The sequence below is a fragment of the Notechis scutatus genome, chromosome 2, assembly GCF_049901735.1.
Source record: "Notechis scutatus isolate UNSWTSFEM ecotype Mainland chromosome 2, rNotScu1.2, whole genome shotgun sequence".
Lineage (NCBI taxonomy): Eukaryota > Metazoa > Chordata > Lepidosauria > Squamata > Elapidae > Notechis > Notechis scutatus.
In genome coordinates this window covers 86,929,423-86,944,399 of record NC_142010.1, presented here as the reverse complement: position 1 = coordinate 86,944,399, position 14,977 = coordinate 86,929,423, and the positions used below count along the sequence as shown (strand labels likewise).

The following is a 14,977-nucleotide window of genomic DNA, read 5'->3' as shown; positions in this document are numbered from 1 at the left end:
AATAAAGCCACGCATCCAATTTCAAACAGTGAGTTTTAGAAGGCCCACTGATGCTGTAGACAAAAGGGTGGATGGGTCAAGGGCCATAGGTTGCCCTCTCTTGTTTTAAAACATTTGAAGTTAGTTTTGTTACATTAATATTGAAGAAAACACATGCAGAAGAATGACTGGCCTTTGGGTGTTTGCTGTTTCCATCAACTGTTTTGGAAAAAGTTGGTTTTCCACTTTCTTGTGACACTATAATGGAGAATGTTGTGATGTCAGCATTCTTTAACAGCAAACTTTAGCAATCTTTATTCTGTTCTTTAATCTTCTGCCTAGCTGCTTCTTCCCAATGGACAAGTTTATAAGCTGCTGTTTTACTACAAGTGAGAAAAAGTCATTGTCTGACACAACACAATCTCTATTGATCCTTTCTCTGCCAGTATCTGGAGACTGGAACAACTACCTATCTATGTTGGGGTAAGGAAAAAATGCAGTTATATCTATTTATTTTGTTTATGTCTGGGATGTTGCAAAATGCAGGGGAGATTATATGTCTATTTGTATACTTTGATTTTAGTCTCCAGAAGATTCTTAAAACATCTCACAAAAGTATCTTAGAAAGCTAAAGCATTACAAGCATCATAATCTACAAGATAACTACACTGTTGGAACTATGTTCTGGGGCCATCTTTATATTATTCAATCAGATTATTCAATCAGATGGTGGATTTAGATGGATCTTCCTTGGATAAAAACCTGTCATCTCCATTGCCTCACTTCTGAGAGGGAGGGAACACAAAGTCAGAGTCATTTATTGATTGGAGTGTAATAGTGGACTCATATGGGACTTAGGAAAGTAACTCTTTTTTTCAAGTCAGACCGATGTCAGGCACAGAATCCTCACATTTTGTGTGTGATGGCTTTCTCAGCATATTTCTTAGTAATTGTAAATTTCCTGTGGATCAAATCTACCTCCCAGCAGTCTCCTGTGTATTACAGATACCAATCCATGGTGGTGTTCCTTGTTTCTCAGTAACATGGTGGTTTACTGCTGGGGAGGGGCGTGCATGGAACTGAAAGCTACCATCACAAAATCCCCAAAGTTCTTAACAACAACGAAGTTGCACTCTGTCCCAAAATGTAATGACGTTGTATTTGTTTGAGAACAACATTCAGATAAATTTTACACGATGCAGATGTATTGCAAATGCATTTTATCCTCAAAACAATGGTGCGACAGAAGCTAAGATGTGAGACTTGCAACTTCATCATAACACAGACATTTGAGCTGGGGTTCTAGTTTGACACTTTGGCCAAGGCACCTAGTGGTATCTGCCAAGCCTACTTTTAAGCCCTCAATCCAAAGGAAGGGACTAGGCTTTTTATGTAAAATAGGCAATTAGATAAAACTGCAATGTGAAAATTTCTGTATTACACTGTACAAAAATATAGTCCTTCATCTTATGTCCTCTCTTGTGTAGCTTTTTGAGGCATCTTTTCTTTTTTAAATCCCCATCCAGGTTAATCTCAGATCCACATCCTCCACATTATTATCAGGCTTGGATGTGCTTTGCATAGAGTTTCATGTTCAAAATTTCCAAAGTCTATGTACAGGACTTTCCTTAGAGTTTCACACCAGGATCTATTGGTTTATGGTATATGCTCTGCAGCTACTTGCCTAATTTAATGAGGTTTCAAGATGACTGAATCCTAGAGAGAAAGAAAATTATTTGTTAGAAGAATTCAAACTTATATTTGTGAATATACTTAAAGATTCTTCATGTTAATTAACAAATTAGATTTCTGAAAAAAAGTATTTTATTAAAAAAAACAACTACTGCCAAACCTGGCCAATCTGATAGCTGGGCAATCATTGATTATTTAGGTTAGACTTCATTGTGTCTTAATTCAAGAAATGAGTGCTTAATTCAAGGAATGTATTCTGAATAAGTATTATGAAATACTTATTGTCATCTTTGGAAATTAATTTAACAATAATTTTTGGAGTTCCATAGTTACAATTTCCTCTATAGATTTATATATGATGTATACATTTATACATTATACATGATTGATTTACCTTTTGGCATATGTATTTTGGGACTTTTCCATTATATGCTGGAAACCAAGGAATTCAGTTTTCTTGAAGCTCCTTTGGACTGGGATCAATCTTAAACATGAATAGAGTAGAGTAGATCAGCTACTGAAATTAGTGTTTATCGTGAAGGTAAATAAAATTGGATCCAAATTAGTATACTAAGTAGTGTAAAACAATGTTTCTTAATTTTTTACGATAGCTGTGCTCCCCTGCTAGAACCTCCAAACAAGACTGGTAACCAATGCAGCTCACGGACCAGTGGTGTTACAGGAGTCACTCTTGGGGCCCCCAAAACTGCACACATTGTCATGCTATGCACCAGCTGTCGACTTCCGAATGCTCTTCAAGGGTAGTCCCATGTAGACTGCATTACAATAGTCCATCTGTGAGATGTCCAGGGACTGAACATCTGAGCGCAGGGAATCCTGATCCAGGAAAGACATACAACATTTTACACTCTTAAAAATTCCTTCTGATGTGGGGGGACGGGACTATCAGCTTTTTGGGGGGGCTACTTGGCACCCTGACTCTCTGGTTTAGCTCCTGTTTTATGCTTCTTCACATCTGGCTAATATACACGCTTTGGAAGACACCTGCTATCAAAAGTCTTTAAAAGCATCTTCAAAAAGAAAAGCCAATATAAGAGCTCTGGAATCTTTTTTCTTCTCTCAAAAGTATGAATATTTTAGTATGAATAGTTTAGTTTAAAAGAATATTCATTGTGGCAATGAAAAGTGCCACTCTAAAGAAATGCCTATCTTTTCATATAGGGCAGGAAAATTAATATTGGGCAGATGCATATATAAATCTATATAGATGCTGCAAATTAATCCTGGAAGTATTTTTAAATAGCTGTTTTTTTTCTTCATTGGAAATGAATGTGCACTGCAGTGCCAGGTATATTTTTAATTTTTTTCCCTATTGCCAATGTGGGAGATTAGCATCAACAAGAGGAAATGAATTTGAAGAAAGGGCAGGCTGTTATTACGACAAAACAGATTGATATTAAAATAATGAATACTTTCTCTCCTTCCATTTGCAGACCATAGATTGCTTGTTCTATATGAATGGCTTTGTTTATAAATCTCAGTTTCTTTTAACAGTGTAGTTTTCTTTTCTTTCTTTCTTTCTTTGTTTCTTCTTTCTTACTTACTTTCTTTCTTTTCTCTTCTTTCTTTTATAAATCTCAGATTCTCTTTACTATTTTATGATTTATTTATTTATTTCACCAGGAGCAAAAATTCAGCTGAACCTGTAACAATCCAGCCATGTGCCACTGGTACCTTTGCTACTTCCAACATGACAACCCTCTTACACACTGGAGACAACTGGTCCACTGGTCTATTTGATATCTGCAGTGACAAGACAATTTGTAAGAGAAATGGATGCATTGAATTAATTTTCAAAACTGCCATCCAGACTTGCATGGGGAAAGGGAAGTTTGCATAACAAGTTGCTGATTGAAGCTCTTTGCCCTCCTTCTCCCCACCTCCCGGCCCCCAATGAAGTTAAGGAAGGTTGTACAAAATACACCCTAGAGCACATTTGAATTACTAAAGCAGCCATGCCAATTCCAAGTTTCACTCGGATGCTTCAGTAGTTATTTTCACTTCTGTTTACCTGTATGTACATGTATTGTACCTTCACTTTGTTGGAAAACAATAAGCAGAAGTTTTGAGGAATAGCTGAACTAACAAGACCAACAGGGTCATGGTACAGCCTCTACTATTTCAGATTCACATTTTGAATTCTCTCCAACATGATACACTAGGGAGATGTGACATGTGCATAATATCCATCCCCTTCAATGTTCCTGGAATCATGCTGGTGGATTTGACAGCAAATCACTGAGAAGCCCTGAAAGAATTTCCATTTCAGATGGATGGATGGAAGGAAGGAAGGAAGGAAGGAAGGAAGGAAGGAAGGAAGGAAGGAAGGAAGGAAGGAAGGAAGGAAGGAAGGAAGGAAGGAAGGAAGGAAGGAAGGAAAGAAAGAAAGAACTGTGTAAACCCATTTAGCACTACCGTTACAATTAACCAACAGAACAGCTTGCCTTCAGAAGTTGTAGGGGTTTCATCACTGGAGATGTTATGAAGAGAGTGGACAGCCACTTGTCTGAAATGATATAGGGTCTCCTGCTTGAACAGGGGGTTGGACTAGAAGACCTCCAAGGTCCCTTCTAGTTCTATTCTGATTTATTGATTGATTTATACATAACGTTCAGTTACTAAAATGGTCCTTCAGGTTTTCCAATAGTGGACCCATTGCTATTGTCACCGAGTCCAAATTCATACTATAGATAATATCTAATTATCAGATTTCATGTTGTATTCTTATATTGTAGCTTTCTCTAGGTCTGTTTCTTAGTTTCTGGGCTGTCATGCCTATACATGTAGTCCTCAACTTACAACCACAATTCAGCCCAACAGTTCTATTGTTCAGTGAGACATTTGTTAAGCGAATTTTGCCCCATTTTATGACCTCTCTTGCCCCAGTTATTAAGTGAATCCCTACAACTGTTATGTTAGTGATACAGTTGTTAAGTGAATCTGACTTACCCACCGGGAAGGTGATTCCATGACTCCAGGAACTGCAACCGTCATAAATATGAACCCATTGCTAAATGTCTGAATTTTGATCATATGACCTCAGGGACGCTACAATGGTTGTAAGTATGAAAAAATAAATCACTTTTTTCAATGCCGTTGCAACTTTGAAAGGTCACTAAATGAACTGTTTTAAGGGTATAGAACTACCTATATACATTAAGTTACTAGGACATTTTATTACCAAAACCACCGCTGCACCTGAAAAGCCTTCAGGAAATATTTCAGTTTTTCCTGTTGGCTGAGAAATGATAAAAAATCTTACAGAGATTCTACACAGAACTGTTTCCCTCACAATTTTCAATGTTTCCTTGTTTCTATTGCAGTAGTGTCATCCATTAAGCAGGTTAGTGGGATGGGGAGAGAATGGGGATTTTACAGTATCCTTCCCCTGCCACGCCCGCCAAGCCATGCCCACAGAACCAGTAGTAAAAATGTTTGAATCCCACCACTGTCCGGAATGGATACTTCCATAACTGTCCAATATACAGGTAGTCCTTGACTGATGACCACAATTGAGCCCTGAACTTCTGTTGTTAAGGGAGACCATTGTTAAGTCAGTTTTGCCCCATTTTGTGACCTCTCTTGCCACAACAACTGTCCATCACTGCAGTCAATCACTGCAGTTGTTACATTTGTTAACTGAATTATCTTAAATTGTGTTAATTATAACTTAATTATGTTAATTTAACTTAATGGTGTTACATTAGTAACTCGGCTGTTGAGTGAATGTGACTTTGCTTGTCAGAAAGCCGCAAAAAGGGAATCACCTGATCTGAGGACATTGCAACCATCCTAAACGTGAACCAGTTGCCAAGCATTCGCAATTCTGATAGCTGGAGCAGTGGGATACTGCCATGGTCCTAAGTGTGGAAAATGGTCCTAAGTCACTTTTTTCAGTGCAGCCACAAAATGAATGGTTGTATGCCGAGGACCACTCATACACATACAGCAGGAATGCAAAAAGGCCAATTCCGAGGGATTCTGGGATCTGTAAAAGGAATGCTAGTGGCTTGTGCTAGCACGCCTTGAACAGATCCCAGAATCCCTCAGAATTGGGAGGCGTAGGGATGCTTAAGGTACATGTTTCCACCCCTCTCCTCCTCTAGTCTCCTTACGCTGCCTAATTTTTTGAGCCAAGTGCAGCGATGCGATCCCTGAGCTGACCAAAGCCATTGTGCCTCTCTCATCTCATTCTGATCTTTCTGTTTGTACTTCGTGATAGGTATGTGTGGCTTGTTGTGCAGCCCCTGCCTGGAGTGCAGACTTGCGAGCAAGTATGGTGAGTGCTTTTGCTTCCCATTGCTCCTGGGTTCAACCTTAGCCCTAAGAGCCGGCATCAGAGGGAGACACAGCATACATGTAAGTCTGTGTTGTGTGGTATCTCCCTACCCGTAATGTCCTTGGCCGTAAGCATCTAATCTTCTTCCTCTCCTCTAGTTCAGTTCCAGTGGACGATATCTTGGTCTGGAAGAAAGCCACTTGAATAACTTAATGGGTCGTAATGAATAAGTTGAAAATCTTTACAAGGGTGAAAAGTTCAGAGCAGGCAGAACATTAAAAAAAAAAAAATCTCAGAGCTTCATAGGACACAATTTTGCCACTCTGTACTCTTTCCTCAAATCCCACATTTCTTGACCACTGGGGTCAAAGATCTCTTTGCCTGAGAGTGCTTGGCTTCTTAATACACAGTTAATACTGTACATTAAACTGCTAAAACAGTTGCTCTTTTAGCCTGAGATAAAAAAAAAAACCAATGTGTTTTCAAATGGCATGCTTGAGCCAAACAAATCCCCATCTTTTTTTTTAAAGAATTGAATAAAAGCAACTGTTTGTCTTTGCCACAGCTGTAAAATTGCATTGTCCCCAAAGAGGGGACATTTTTCTATGTAAGCAGAAAAACTGAGGACCAAGGTCAGTCATAAACTATTGTTTCTGTGCATATGTATGTATGTATGTATGTGTGTGTATGTATGTATGTATGTGTGTGTATGCATTTATATTTATATTTATATAAAATTTATATTTATATTTATATATATATATATATATATATAATCAAGTTTTCGTGAGAGAGTACTTACATGTATGGCATTCAGCTTTGTTTGGGTATTTTCCCACGTCATTGTAGTTGTGCTTTTAAAGTTGTAGCAACATTTCGGCAGAATCTCATCTGCCATCATCAGGCTTCCTGGGGGCCTGACTCACAGACGGACACAATACAGAAGCCTGATGATGGCAGATGAGATTCTGCCGAAACGTTGCTACAACTTTAAAAGCACAACTACAATGACATGGGAAAATACCCAAACAAAGCTGAATACCATACATATGTATATATATGTACACATGCCAATTGGAGTTACAGAGTCATTTTAACATTTCAGTAAAAATTTATGGAATACAAGCTATTTGTTTTTTTTAAAGATAATTACAATCCATGTTTGCCAAATGGCACTATCCATCTTCCACCTGCAGGAATGTAGAGTGAGGAGAAGCGGACACATGGTCTAGACTAGAGTATTTTTGAATATGGATGCAGATCAAATAAATGCTTTTTAGGGCTGTGCAAACTGGATCGGATTGCAATTGTTGAATTACATCAATCTAATGCAAATAAGTAACCATTCCTGAGTGTCTGAATTGGTCCAATTCAAATTGTCAGTTTGAATGTAAGATCAACATTGACTTCCTTTGGAAATCTAATTTGATTCAAAGTGGCACAGCCTTTTCAGAATAATTTGAAGCAAATAGTCAAACTGCATCAATGCGACAAAGATTTCCATTGCCCTAATGCTCATCTTGTCTTTCCTGTAAAATAAAAACATTAGCCATTCTCTTGCCAAGAAAGCATGACATGATGCAGACGTTCTTCATGGCTCCTTCTAACTTAGGTTAGAAGAAAAGATGGAGTGCCAGCAATTATTTTGTTCAGGATACATGAGAAATGTTGTGGTGTAGCCAGAGGTGGTATTCAGCCAGTTCTGACCAGTTTGGAGAACTGGTAGTAGAAATTTGGAATAGTTTGGAGAACTGGCAAATACCACCTCTGTGTGGAGCTGTCCCCATCTGTTCTCTGCCTCCTGAGTCCCAGCTGATCAGATGGCTCTTCTTTTGTTGCCTTGCACAGGAGAACAGAGCTGGAAAGAAGGTTAGTGGGGTGGGGAGGGTATGGAGGTTTTACAGTATCCTTCCCCTGCCCACCAAGCCACACCACAGAACCAGTAGTAAAAAAATTTGAATCCCACCACTGGGTGTAACACAGACCCTATGAAATGAAAGTTGCATAAACTGGTTAAGGCTTAATATAAGTGCTTGCATTTATAGCATTGCATCATGCTCTGAGTAGTATAGATGTAAATATTTTCAGGAGGAAAAATAACTATAGCAAAGGTGGCTTATTTTCAAATTATACAACTATGCGCAATATACAGTAGTAATGGGAAAGGAATAGGAAGTATTTCATAAATAATTATAAGATGATTGATCCTGCATCTTTTGTCTAGCTCCTTAGCAATTCAGAGGATACAGGAATGGTTCCCAATTATAGTTTGTCCTTGGGATAGACTAAATAAGTATTTAGTTATTAAACTAAATTAAATTATTAATTTAATTTAATTTAATTTACATTAATTAAGTTATTAAATTAAACTATTTTAAATTAAAATCAGTTTAATATATCTGAACTGGAAAAAAATAAGAACCAAACTGATGTAGTCATGAAAGTGCTGGCTTCTAAGCCAGCAGACCATGGATTTTAATCCTGCCTTAGGCTTGGTGATTTTAGGCCAGTCACTCTCAGCCCAAACCATATCACAGGGTTGTTGTTGTGGGGAAAATAGGAGAAGAGAGAATATTAGATATGTTTGCCATCTTGAGTTACTTCTAAGCAGGGGTGTCAAACTGGCTGGATGTATCAGGTGCAGACCACGCCCACCACAGCTCCTTCAATGGGGAAAATGTCACAAAATATCATGTGATGGCAACGTGACGCAGTGAGTTTGACACCCGTGTTCTAAGGTAATAAAGGCAGATTTTAAAAAATCTTTAAAAAGCAAATCCAGTTGACCATTAGTTCAGCAGAAGCGCACCTTTCTCTTTCCAATTAGTGGTCAATGGTGCTTTGCAACCCAGGTACTGTAGTCTTATTTTAAAATGGGTACAATTTTTTTTTTGAACAAATTTTATTAATTTTTAAAGACATACAAAACATGAAACATAAGAACATAAAACCTCTTTTCTGAAAGTTATTTGTAAATTTTAACAAAACAAATAAAACATTTTATACACCATTGGCACATCTCCTTATAAACACATACATATCCTTTCAAGTTTCTCATTATTTCTCCCTTTACTTTTTATCTAACTTGCTTTATTCTCTTCTATCTTTTATTCTCAATTGTCCTCTTCTAACATTCCTCCAAGGTTTTATTAGCTCAATCAAACATAAACACACAAAAACACAAAACATAAAAACATAAAAACATCTTTTCTGAAAGTTGCTTAGTCCCGGGTTACAACTCTTCGTACAGACACAAATTCAAATTCATATTCATTTTGTATACCATTCCATATCTTATTACCATTTTCAATTTTCTATATAGCTTCTCATCTCTTTTAAATTTTCTTAGTTTTATTTTATTTATCTCATCTCAATTCAAATCATAATATTTATTATTCTTTGTCTGTTCTGTTTTATCCATTTATCTTTCTTCTTTAAACAAAACTTCTCCTGTGCACTAATTGGAGTATGACGCCTTTGTCTCTTTCCCCTACATTTATAATACTTAATATAAAATACATAACTTACATTGGGATTCTGTTTGGTACATTCTAAAATTATACAATGTTATCAATGCCAATACAAATCTATTCATTAATATTAATATTCATTTATATCTTAAACACTTAACACATTACTTTTCAACTAAATATCATACTTTTATGGGAACACCAATTTTCCATAGTTATTTCCCCCACATCACATATTTTAAATCATTATTTCATTAGAATGTTCCCCCTTCTCCTATTTCAAATCTCTCATTTCACAAAAAATTTCACTGGGATAACACCATCTAATCATTAATATTAATATTCTTAAACATTTTACCCATTTCAATTAAATATCATGCCTTTATGGGAACACTCATGCTTTCCATAGTTATTTCCCCCACATCACATATTTTATATCATTGTTTCGTTAAAATGTTCCCCCTTCTCCTACTACAATTCTCCCATTTATTTACTAAACATTTTATCAGATTTTAAATTACTAAACGTTTCCAATTTTCTAGGATTATTTCTACCATGTTTCTCACATAATAAGGCCGGGCCTTATTTTTTTTTGAGCCCCGAAAAAACAGCTAGGCCGTCTTTTCAGGGGTGACTTATTTCCCCCCTTGCATCCTCGCCACCAGCCGCTCCTAACGGGTGATCATGGCGAAGCGCAGAAACTCCCTACTCCCACCTTTGCTGCCACCTTTGGCACCCACTGCTGTTGCTTTCCCTTCTGCCCATTCCGCCGCCACGTTTGGAGCTGCCGCTTCTGCATTTGGAGCTGCCGCCGCCGCCATTTGGAGCTCCAAACAGCGGCAGTGCTCAAACACGAAGCCGGTTGCTAAAGAGCCAGAAAGCAGCAAGGGCACCAGGTGGAAAGGACAGGGTCGCGATCACACGGAGATGCCCAAAGCGCGGAGCGCACATAACTAAAGGCGGCGCACGCAGTTGGTTTGGGGACTACAAGGCAGCATCTGCCCCTCTTCCCGGGCGTGTCTCTAGGCTGCTTCCGGAGCTACGGGACACTCTCCGTTGCCTACCAGCCCTTCTTCCTTGGGCTCCCTGCCATGGGGTACACCCACTTCCTCCTGCAAATTACGCCTCGCAACTCTTTCTCTCCCTTTCCTCTCGCTCCAAAAGATCGCCATCGTTTCCCGCTGATTCGGGCTTCCAGCCACGTTGTGATCCACTAGTGAGGTTGCCATCTCGGATGGAGGCATCGCAGTCTCCCTCTCTTGCTCGCTCTGAACTTCACGCGGACCAAAATAAAAAGATCGCCCGCCATCATGTTTGGAGCTGCCACTTCGCGTTTGGAGCACTGCCGCTGTTTGGAGCTCCAAATGGCGGCGGCACTCCAAACAGGAAGCGGCAGCTCCAAGCGTGGCGGCAGAATGGGCAGAAGAGAAAGCAACAGCGGCGGGTGCCAAAGGTCTTGGGTCTGCAGCAAAGGTGTTTGGTGGGAGTAGGGAGCTCTCTGCGCTTCGCCATGATCACCCGTTAGGGAGGCTGGTGGTGAGGAATTGCTGCCCAGGGCGCTCCTAACGCCCTTCCCCTTATTTTGCACGTTTTAAAATAGGCCTAAATTTGGGGGAGGGGCTTAATTTGATTTTATGCCAAAAAACATGCTGGGCCTTCCTATTGGTGGAGGCCGTATTGTTGGAGAAACACGGTAAGTACAAATATAAAAATACAATCTTATGTACCTTTCCAGAATCCCTTTTTCAATAAAGTTTACCCATTATCTCTAAAAGACTTTTGTTTCTTTGCATCTTGCTCCCCACCATTGAGGCTTCTCATTCTCCCTTGCTTATTCTTCTCCTTGCCCTCTTTATCCCCATGTCTCTCCACCTCCCTTTTGTTCTGCTTTCCTCCTTTCTGTTGTTTTCTAACATAGTATCCACTTTTCACCTTATTCTTCTCTTTTTGGTTGTTTTCCAAATCTTAAAGTCCCCCTTTCCTTTTCTCTTTCTCCTTTTCTTCCCCAACTAAAGTCACTTGTTCATCAAAAATGGCTTCTTCTTTATCCCAGTCATCCTGTTGCGTAGTCAGCTTTTCATAAGTACAAACCACCATTTCTAAAAATTGAAAAAGAGTGCCAAGAGAATCCTTCCCTTCTTGCTCTTCCTTTTTATATTTTTGGTATTCAAGTTTCAATCCATCCACAAGTGATGCCATTATAGAGAGAAAAGGTTTTCCAAACAACCACCCAAGTGCTTTTAATCAAAAATAGTTCAGAAGCTCCAAAATCACCAAGCAATCCAAATAAGCTGTTTCTTTTAAGTACTTTCTCCTTCTTCACTTTCTCTTTCTGGGGTTAATGTTTAGTCACAAAGTTTCATTTAAAATATATCTTTTAGGAGTCTTATTGATGTTTAATAACTCTTTAAAATTCTAGGCAATCTTCTCCTTATTTTCAAATTCTGCTCCAATTTTTTTCCTCTCCCTTCCACTCACAGCAAAAGGTTTTTTTTTTTTTTTAAATGTTCAGAAATCCTTATCCCTTCAGCATTTAATTACCTCCAATGCAGGTTATCCGATTTCTCTTATAGTTCCATCCGCTGTCACGTTGGGAAGGAGAGTGAAAAGAAAAGAAAAAAAAAACTTTCCCTTTTAGAATTCCATTCGCGCTTGTAACTCTCTCTGGAAACAATTTATCTTTGGCAGCTTTCAAATTCCAGGGTACTTTCTCTTACTTTGTCCCGGTCAAAAACCACTTTCACAGCTCTTCCGACTTTCTTCCTCCTGCACAATCTTGTCCGGCTGCAGGTTTCTTCGTGGCGGCCATTACTGACTGCCGCTCCTCCGCCTTGGGAAAAGGGGTTTTGCCGGCTGGGGAGGGGTCTGCGACACCCCCAAACCCATATCCGGATCCCCCTGTCTTCAGCTGCCTCTACAGGGCAGCTATATCCCCCAAATCCAGCGGATCGGGGGAACCAGCAGCGGCGCAGCAGGGATCGGGCGGTATCGCGAATCCCTGCCGCTGCCGAAGCCTTGCAAACCGGGAGCTAAAATGGGTACAATTTCAGGATATTGCCAAATCTTTCAAGAGTTTCATTCTCACTTGAAACCATATAAATTCTAAGACTCTTATCTGAATCTTGCCACGGTCTCAAGGAATTGGGATGACCTCTGAAGATTTTGGTAACTAGCCAAGATCTTGCCATTTTATTTACTTAAAAATTCATACTTAGTTGATGGTCTAGTCAAGTGTAGAGGTGAGGAACTATGGCCCTTTTATGACTTGTGGACTTCAATTCCCAGAATTCTTATAATTGAAATTTAGAACACTGGAAGTTATTCAAGCTGGGAAGGCTACCTGAATTCACAGCCTTGTAAGATGTTTTCAGGGAGATTCTGGAATTCAGCTCAGCTGCAGAACGACTGGGGAGGAGAAAGATTTTGTGCGTTTGGCTATTTTGTCCAATTAGGATGCAGTTCACGCAGGAAGCCTTGTTTCTGAATAAACAGATAGAAAGGATGGTTCCATTTGGTCTCAAGAGAGGAATACGGCTGCCGTGAGAGGATTAGGAAGTACAAAGATGGTTTTTAAAGTGGAGTGGGGGGAAACCAGGAATTCCTATTTCCTTCAGAGGTAGAAAAAGTGAAAGAGGTGGCTGGAAAATACAAATAGCCCTCAATCTACAACCACAATTGAGCCCCAATTAATTTTTTTGTTTATGTTGCTAAGTGAGACATTTGTTAAGTGAGTTTCCCACCCCCATTTTACGACCTTTCTTGCCACAGCTGTTAAGTAAGTGATTAACTTAATAACATGTTTGCTAAGTGAATCTGGCTTCCCCATTCACTTTGCTTGTCAGAAGATCACAAAATGGTGATTGCACAACTACAGGGACACTGCATCAGTCATAAATATGAACCAGTTGCCAAGCATCTGAATTCTGAACACATGACTACAGGGATACTGCAACGGTCGTAAGTGTGAAAAATACTCATAAGTCACTTTTTTTCAGGGCCAGTGTAACTCTGAACGGTCACTAAAACGAACTGTTGTAAATCGAGAGTACCTGTAATCTGTCAGAGATGATGCAGTGGATCTGGCATTGAGTAGGGTTACTCTGTGGCGCCTTTAATTTATAATTTTGAGACAGAAATGGGGAAAAAGCTCACAAAATGGTAAAGGCTTTGTTGCCTGAACAACGTGCAGTGATCACAAGAGGGAGACAAGATGAGCAGCCATTGTTTGGAGGCAAAGGCAAACCCTGTAATTAAAGGCCTATGCAAAGAGGGAACAGGAAGTGACTAATTAAGGGTGGATTCAGGTATGCCACTGATTTTGGGGCAGTAGAGGATGCAGCATATTCAAATGTCAGCAACTAAAAAGCAGATAATGACAATGTAAAATTAGAGTCCGGAGCTGTGGAGTGCCCCTTTAGTTCCCCATAAGAGATAAGTGCGGTTCTGCCATGTTATTTAGAGATTTCAGTTTCTCCGACTGAGGAAAATGTGGAATGCAATGAGTTGGTGACACTGTCATTTGGATTATTTCTGTATCTAAAGAAATCAAATTATTACCTCCTTTCAGGGAAAGCTCATTGGTGTGGAAGCAAATTGTAATTTCTACTTCCCTCCCTCTTTTTTTATATACTGTATATAGATATACCTATAAGGGGAAAGAACTAGAATTAGAATTTCTTCTGTGGAGAAATTCTAATTAGATCAGCATTTAGTGGCATGGAAAAATGGTTCCTCAGTCTGTCTGATACGAAGAGATTCTTTTCTGTTCTTCCCCAGGGAACTCTCTGCGAAGACTGGATGGCAGTTCACTGCTGCTGGCCTTGTGCAATCTGTCAAATGGCTCGAGAAATGAGGATAAGACCTCTGTTCCAGGTCTACAAAATGCATCGATCCCCTCCTCCTCTTCTGACCAAAGATGCACTTGTTTAAAAATGCTCTCCCCCTCATCTCCAGAGGCCCCTTTAAAGGCAAAAAGATGTTCCGTGTTCTCTTCGCTCCAGCCGCGGTAGTTCGAAGTGCCATCAGGCCTCTGGAGTTTGGCACCACAATATATGCAGTTGATTCTGTTTGCTTTGCATCATATTTATCCTTATGGCTTTATCCATCTGCATTGTCAGGATGCCCAAAGTATTCTGAGATTTTTTTCCCCCTTTCCCAGGAAGCAGGGTTCAGTTTTCAAGCACAAGAGAGGTTAAATTCACTTAGGTTTTCTTCTTCAACCCTTGCACATCTCTGCAGGCAATTATGCTTGACAGATGATCAGAAGCAAACTCCAGTTCTAACAATTTATTAAATAATCAGCAGCAGCTGAGTTTAAATGGTGCTCATCATGAACTGGGGCTACTGTTCATGAATCAGGCTGTTTGTTTCCAAAATGTGGCACACGTTTCATTTCGGCCAACCTTTTGTTCTGCTTCCAAGAAACAGATGTGGATTTATACTCCCTGCTTAGGATACCACTTTCCTGAAATAATCAGAGGTTCCAGCAATGTGCAAGTCTTTAGGGCAGGAGTCCCCAATCTTGGGGTGCAGGTGG

General features: G+C 39.5%; 1 protein-coding gene across 1 annotated transcript; it reads left to right on the top strand.

Moving 5' to 3' along the window:
* Positions 1–218: 218 nt before the first annotated feature.
* PLAC8L1 (PLAC8 like 1) lies at positions 219–14,523 on the top strand. The gene is made up of 4 exons (XM_087955396.1): positions 219–462; positions 3,316–3,455; positions 5,915–6,051; positions 14,218–14,523. Exons 1-4 carry the CDS (start codon positions 335–337, stop codon positions 14,368–14,370), a joined length of 558 nt encoding a protein of 185 aa, XP_087811522.1. The 5' UTR covers positions 219–334; the 3' UTR covers positions 14,371–14,523.
* Positions 14,524–14,977: the final 454 nt, after the last annotated feature.